The sequence below is a fragment of the Coturnix japonica genome, chromosome 13 (assembly GCF_001577835.2).
Source record: "Coturnix japonica isolate 7356 chromosome 13, Coturnix japonica 2.1, whole genome shotgun sequence".
Taxonomy (NCBI): domain Eukaryota; kingdom Metazoa; phylum Chordata; class Aves; order Galliformes; family Phasianidae; genus Coturnix; species Coturnix japonica.
The window spans coordinates 14,888,815-14,896,558 of NC_029528.1; the positions used below are offsets into that span (position 1 = coordinate 14,888,815).

Here is a 7,744-nt window from a genome sequence, read left to right on the forward strand (position 1 = left end):
TTGACGGCCCCGACGAGCAGCGCGGGGACGTTGTTCTCACGCACGTACATGGTGTACGAGGTCTGGTTGAACACGGGTGCGTTGTCGTTCACGTCGGAGACGTCCACGGTGAAGGTGTGGGTGGTGGTGAGAGAAGGAGAGCCTGCATCTGCTGCCGTGACAACCACGATGTGCTGGGCTGTTTCCTCACGGTCCAATGCGCTGACTGTCACCAGCTCATAGTAATTCTTGAAAGCTTGCTTGAGGGAGAAGGAGAGCTGTTCTTCAAGGGCACATGTAATCTCTCCATTCACGCCGGAATCCTGATCTCTGACAGCAAACAGGGTTACAACTGTCCCAGGAGCTACATTCTCAAGGAGTGGGCTGTTGAAGGAACTGACCACGATCTCTGGTGCATTGTCATTCACATCTATCACCTCCACTATCACATTGCACATGGATGAGAGACCCCCACCGTCAATTGCCTGCACAGTGAACTCATGTTTTTTTGTGGTCTCAAAGTCCAAAGGCTTTTCAATTATAATTTCACCCGTTCTGGAATTAACTGTAAACAGTGAATGTTCAGCTGATTGGCTGAACTGATATGAGATGTCTCCGTTAACACCCTCATCTGCATCGTTGGCCACCACTTTGAGAACTGCAGAGCCCTCTGGAGCATTTTCGAAAACATGCCCACTGTAGACTTTCTGTGTGAAGACTGGAGCATTGTCATTTGCATCCAGAACAACAATGTGGATTTGTGTAGAACCAGTTCTGGGTGGAGAACCCCCATCTATGGCAATAAGATTTAAATCCATCTCTGGCTGCTTCTCTCTGTCCAGAGACTTTTCCAAAACCAATTCTATAAACTTAGCAGTCTCACTCTGAATGAAGACTCTGAAATACTCGTTCTTAGGATTGATGCTGTAAGCCTGAATGTCATTACTGGCAATGTCCAGGTCCTGAGCAGCCTCCACGGGGAAATGTAAGCCAGGTTCACTATTTTCCAAAATCTTAAAGGTCACTCGTTCCTCCGGGAATACCGGCGAGTGATCATTGATGTCCTCCACAGACACCTCGATGGGAAAGAACTGCAGCGGGTCGGAGAGCAGCAGCTCGAAGGCGAGGGTGTAACGTTACAAACGCAGAACTGGCATCCTCCGGGAAAATACATAAGAACTAGTCAAAGCTACATGAGCCAGTAAAAACAAGCTGCAGGAATTCTCGAATGGGAGTGCAGAACCTGTGCCCATTTACACCCGTTTAAATTGTGTCCCACAGACTGAATTCCGGGGCTCATCGAAGATCAGCATCCCCTCATAAGCATGAGGGCGCAGGAGGGAAATCGTCAGCGATTGGTTGCCAGCCACCCCCGTGCTCTGTGCCTGCGCGGCGAGGCTGGGCAGGAACGGCTGAAGGAACTTGAACTCGCTGTTGCGCCGAGCCGTGTGAAGGCTGGACCTCGTAGAATAAGGACGTAGGGGCAGGGTCCGGCAAGCGGCCCCCGTCGGCAATTGTAGCTCTGCATCGCTGCTAGGGGGCCGTAAAGGCACGGGCCCTGGGCTTCAGCCTCCTTTCTCTTGCACGGGCCTTGCAAGCCACGAAGGCGCCGCCGACACAAAGCAAGAAGGCAGCGAGACGAAGACCAAGGCGAATTGATTGAGCGAAGGTGTGTGAGGGGCGCCGCTCCTCAGTCAGTCGGCAGCACGCAGCGAGCTCTGCTCGCGGCACGACCTGAAAGCGTCCAACACGAACGCAGCTGCCACCAGCGAGCACGCTCGAGCGCAATGCGGCTGAAGCGACAGGGTGGCACGACCCTATGTCCCGCCCAAAAGCACACCACAACGATCTGCTTCACGGACGTCCTGTCCGTGGGCGGGCCTCCCAGCCGCAACCTCGCCCACTTTGGGCAGCCCACAGCAAACAGCCCCGGCTCCGTGGCCCTACAGCAGTGCTGGTAGAAGCCACGAGTTCTGACCCGAGTCGGCGTCCACGGCACCACTTTGGTCCCAGTCCGCCGCTTCGGCCCACGCGGGCACTCCAGCTCGCTCAAGGAGGGCTGCCCGTCAATGCGCCCCGGGGTGCAGCACCAGCGGCGCGTCATGTCGTTCCTCGCCTCAGCACCAACCAGCAGCGGACGTCTGACGGTTGCTGCTCAAGGGGAGGGGACCCCGCGTCTGCCAGCGCTATCCACACCACTCCACGCTGCCTCAATCTGCTCGTAGACCAGCGGACGCAGCAACGAAACACCGTCTCCGGTTCTTCCGGAAGTTATGACGGACACGCACGAGCACGGCTACTCGTTCCGGGGGACGGGCTTGCCCCCCAAGCGAATAGCTCACCTTGGCGTTGCTTCCCGCGGTCCGCATCCCGTCGCCTGGACGGCCCGACCGAAGCAGCGCGGGGAACGTTGTTCTCATGCAGTCACATGGTGTACGAGGTCTGATGTTGAACATGGGGTGCGTTGTCGTTCTGCGGAAGCGTCGGAGACGTTCCACGGTGGAAGGTGTGTGTGGGTGGTGAGAGAAGGAGAGCCCTGCAATCTCTGCCGTGACAACCACGAGTGCTGGGCTGTTTTCCTCCCTGTCCAATGTCTGATGTCACCAGTCTCATACGTAATTCTTAAAGGCTGGCCTGAGGGAGAAGAACGACTCTTCTTCAAGCGCACACCCTGATCTTCACCATTGACACCAGAATCCTGATCCCTGACGTCAAAAGGGAGGCACCAACTGTCGCCAGGCACTGGTGTTTTTTCTCAGGATTGGACTGTTGAAGGAGAACTGGACCCACGATCGTCTGGTGAACATTGTCATTCATCTCCAAGCGACCTTCCAAACAACACCATAACATAGCGCAACGGAGAGAACCCACCACCATCCATTGCCCTCACCATACCTGAGATCATTTTACAATCTGTTTGTACATCAAAATCTAGAGCGACGAATATTTTTTACTCGAATTTCTCCATTCTTCGTGTTGATTGCAAATGCTGATTGGCTGTGGCTCACCACTTGGCTGAACTGATAGGAAACGTCACCATTAATTCCCAAATCTGCATCAGTGGCCATCACCCTGAAAACTAATGAACCCTCTGGGGCACTTTCCGGAATGCGTCCAGCATATAAATCCCCTGTGTGAAAATGGGTGCATTGTCATTTACATCTAGAAACTATGATGGACGCTTGGGTGTTCCCACTTCTTGAGTCGGAGAGCCCCACATCAGGTGCAACGAGAGTGAAATCCATCACTGACTGAGCCTCCTTCTAACTGTCCAAGAGGCTTTTCCAATAACCAGCACTATGAAGCTTCCATTGTCATGTATCAATAACTTATTCTGATATGAGACACTGAAGAACTCATTCTTAGGGAACGATACTGTATAGCCATGAATGCTGTTGCTGCCAACTGTCCCAGAAGTTCACGAAGCAGCCTCAACAGGAAAACGAAGCGCCGGCGTTCCAGTCAGATTCCGCATTTTACAAAATCAACACTTTTCCTCCAGGAGAAATACCGGCAATGAGTGCATTGATGTCCTCCATCAGACACCTCGAGGGAAAGAACTGCAGCGGGATCGGAGAAGCAGCAGCTCGAAGGCGAGAGATGGAAGGTGCAGCGGAGCGTCCGCACAAAATCTCCTTCCCGATCGAGCCGCTCGAGCCACAAGCCAGGGCGGCCGTGCCGGCGCTCCAAGGCAAAGGCTGCGCAGCCCGGCCGGCGAGGCATCGCGCCCGGCGAGACCCGAGAGCTCGCAGAGCCGCCGGGGCACGCCCCGCCGTCCGCGCCACGAATTCGGCCACAACGACGCACGCTCTCCGCTCTCCTCGGCACGAAGAGTACGCGGAATGGGCCTACAGCAAGCAACGCGCACACGCGAGCAAGCCCACAGACACAGACTTGCCTTGCAGCCGCCATGGCGGCGCGGAACACCCTCCGGGCCCAGCGAAGGGCGCGCTCAGCCGCGCGGGAATCAGGGACCGGCTGCAGCGCGGCGGGTCGAGCTGGAAGTCTTCCACATGCCTATCCTCCCTCGCTGCCTCTACGCCGAAAAGTGCGGACGGATCCGGAGCGGGCCGCCACTAGGCTCAGGCCGAGCAGGCTGCACGCCGGAGCTCAGAGGCACGGACAACAAGCTCCCCGCCGCACTCTGCGCGCACGTTCTCCGCCGCACTCCTACCACGGCGACATGGCTCTTACGATTGCACTGGGTTCGGCCATCTCCCGCCCGCCGAGCCGCTCCTGCAGCCGCCCCTTGTCCAGAGACACCACCCGGCGGCCGCGGGCGGGACTGCGATCCCGGGAACGGGACGCGCTCCTGGCCCGCTGCTTTTACGCCACTTCGCACCGGGGAACCAACGCAGCTCAAACGTACCCAGCTGCCGCCCGCTCCCACGGCGCCGCCGCCAACGAGCAGCAAGCCACAGCGAAGCGCCCACGCTGCCTGCCGAGACGAGATTCGCGACAACGCAACGGAAGCTGCAGCTCCCGGCACCTTCTACGCCAGCCTGTCTCGCAGCAACGAGAGCACGCCAGCCACGACCGAATCCCACAACATGCCACCCTTTAAAAATGGAAGAACCACAATACTCATCCATGCCCACCGATAGGAACGCACACAGGGTAAGAACTGAAGAGACTCAGTAATTACTCTCAATTTTCCTCTGTTTGAAGACAACTGAATTAAAAATAATCCAAGTGTTTAGAAAACTGTCCATTTCTGCACGATATCTTTCTCCGAAAAAAATCAAAGTCCATTCACAAAGAATTGTCAGAACAGCACCCTCCATTTATATTACAGAACAACGCCACTCCAAGGTCTTTCATATCATATCGACAGACAGTGTGGAAGCGTGGGGTTCACAACAATACGGGTTTATATCAAGCAAATATTCAAACTGTCACAGCACATTCTGAAATACCCATTGTGCCAATCATCTTCTCTCCAACATCCACCGATATTCCTGTGGGATGACAGCACACCACTAAGGGAATTAGATATGCCACAACCAACAGAGAATATGAACAGCAGAGCATACAGAGAGCTGTTATATCAAAAGTTTTGAATTAAAATATTGAGCAAAGGTTATCAAGCCATATAAAACAAAACAAACAAACAAAAAATCAGTGACTTCTTCTTCATACATCTCCCTTTCCTGAAAGATATTTAATTATATTTTTCAGAAACTTTTCAAAATGCGAATGTCTGAAAGATTGCAAGCACATTTCACAGCTCAAAAAGTCTTGCATTACGTGATTTACCAGACTGTCAATAGAACCCCAACAGGGATAAGCGTGGCCAAATGATCACTCAGCAAAGAGAGAGATAAACTGGCCTGGACACCACCTAGAAAGAACCTCCAATTATATAAGAATTACAGTATCAGAATTAACAGATCAGAAACAATATATTTAACCTGAGCATGCAGAGAACTTGCATTCATGATGTTTCTTTGGCTTAAAGGAGCAGAGGGAACTCACAGCAATAAATGGTGAGAATGGGATGTAATTAAAAATTGCAGATCTGATCCCGGGGAATAGAGTTAACTATCAACAGCAATAGTAATCTTGTCTGAACAAGCCATGAATCTCCTGAACTGCAGACCCTGTAAGACCATTCAGCAACCATTAAACTGTCCCACAGGAACTGAAATCCCGGGGCTCTCGAAATCAGCATCTCCCATAATCATAGGAGCAGGGAGGGAAATCGTCAGCGCTGGTTGCCAGCCACCCGTTGCTGCTGTGTGCTGCCGCTGGCTAGGCTGGGCAGGACGGGCTTTGAGGACTTGACTCGCTGGTGTCCCGAGCCGTGGTGAGGCTGACCTCGTAGCATAATGAGCGCCGTGGGGCAGGGTCCCGGCGCGGCCCCGTCGGCAAGTAAGCTCTGCACGCTGCTTGGGGCCGTAAAGCCACGGGCCCGGAGCTCAGCTCCTTTCTCTTGCCACGCCTTGCAAGCGCGACGAAGGCGCCGCCGACACCGCAAGAAGAGCAGCGAAGACGAAGACCAAGGCGATGATGAGGAGGTGAGGTGAGGGCGCCGTCCTCCCGCGGAGTCGGCAGACAGAGGGTGCTCTGCTGCGGCAGTGAGCGTCCCCATCGAGCCGTTGCACCAGGAGCCACGCATAGACGCTGCGGGTGGCCGGACAGCGGTGGCCGGCCCGTTGTTCCCGCACTCAGCACACGAGCTTCCTGCTCACGAGCAGTCCCTGTCCGTCGGCGGCCTACCTCAGCGCACCTCCCGCTTGGGCAGCCACAAGCAAAACAGCGCCCGGCTCCGTGGCACCTCAGCAGCTGGTAGGAAAGCACGGAGTTCTGACCCGATGTCGGCCGTCCACGGCCACCACTTTGGTCACCAGTCCCGGCTTCGGCCCCCGCGGGCACCACTCCGTCCAAGGAGCGGCTGCCGTCCTGCGCCCCGGGGGCAGCACCAGCGCGCGCGCGTGTGTCGTTTCTTCGTCCACACCTCAGCTAGCCGACGCTGGAACGGTTGCTGCTCAGGGAGGGACCCCGCGTCTGATGCCGCGCTTCACCACCACCTCCAGCTGCTCACTGCGCTCGTAGTCCAGCGGACGCACCACCGACACGGCCCCGCTCTCGGAGTTTGACGGACACGCACGAGCACGGCTCTCGCTCCGGAGGACGGGCCCCTGCCACCAGCGAAAGCTCACCTTTGGCGTGCTTCCCGCGTCCGCATCCGATCGCCTTTCACGCCAGCCCGACCCACCCACATCCACGCACCCTTTAAAATGAGCCCCAAACTCAACCACACGCGCTGCAGGAAGCACGTGGAGAAGGATTAAAGGATGTGTTATTGCTCTCAATACTTTCTCTGTTGAAAACATTGAATAAAAAAACCTCCCAAGCGTTTTAAAAGCTGTCCATCTTCTGCAGATCTTTCCCGGATAAAAAACCAAACCATTCTACATAGTTTGTCAGAACAGCACTTCCATTTTATTACAGCAATGGCGCTCCAAGGCCATTTCCGTATCATTTCGACAGACAATGTGAACCGGGTTCACAACAATACGGTTCATATCAGCAACATCACACTCTGTCAGCATATTCTGAATATCTTATAGCAAATCACCTCTCCAAAATTCCCATATTCTCTGTGGGGTGGCAGCACACACCAAGGAATAGATATGCCAAACACTGAGCTCTTAACAGCAGAGCATACAGAGCTGTTATTCGAGTTTTGATTAAGGAATTTGAACACAGGTTTCAAGCCATATATTTTAAAAAAAAAATCGTGAATTTCTGTCTACATCTCTTTTTTTCTGTTGACACAAATATATTTTCAGAAACTTTCCAAATGGAATATCTAGAGATGCAAGCAGAATTTCAGCTCAAAAGTCTACATATGTGACTTTACCACACTTTCATAGAATCCAACACATGGATAAGCGAGGCCCAATGATCACTAAGGAAAAGGGAGAAGAACTGGCCTGGACACCGTAGAAATAACAACAGTATAGAAGCATTTTAGAAACAGACTTAACAGATCAGAAACATATCTTTGCCTGGCATGCATGAAACTTGCATCATGATGTTGCTTTGGCTTGAAGGGAGCAGAGGGAACACACAATATTCTTGTAAAATGGGATGTAAGTTACAAACGCAGAACTGATCTCCAGGGAAATAAAGCTAACTATCAAAGCACAGAGCCCAGTCTAAACAAGCCAGGATTCTGATGGAAGTGCAGACCCTGTGCCATTTACAACCCGTTAAATTGTCCCACAGACTGAATCCCGGGGCTCTCGAAATCAGCATC

The 7,744-nt window shown here is 53.6% G+C and overlaps 1 protein-coding gene across 1 annotated transcript in view; it reads right to left on the reverse strand.

Annotated features, from left to right (window-relative positions):
- LOC107320274 (protocadherin beta-4-like) overlaps positions 1-2,083 on the reverse strand; it is a 2,670-nt gene extending 587 nt beyond the window's left edge. Inside the window, exons 1-3 of the mRNA XM_015875965.1 lie at positions 1,842-2,083; positions 1,263-1,440; positions 6-1,115 (exon numbers count right to left, since the gene is read on the reverse strand). Of these exons, the coding sequence (XP_015731451.1) occupies positions 6-1,115; positions 1,263-1,440; positions 1,842-2,083 (1,530 nt within the window). The remainder of the gene's footprint in view (positions 1-5; positions 1,116-1,262; positions 1,441-1,841) is intronic.
- Positions 2,084-7,744: the final 5,661 nt, after the last annotated feature.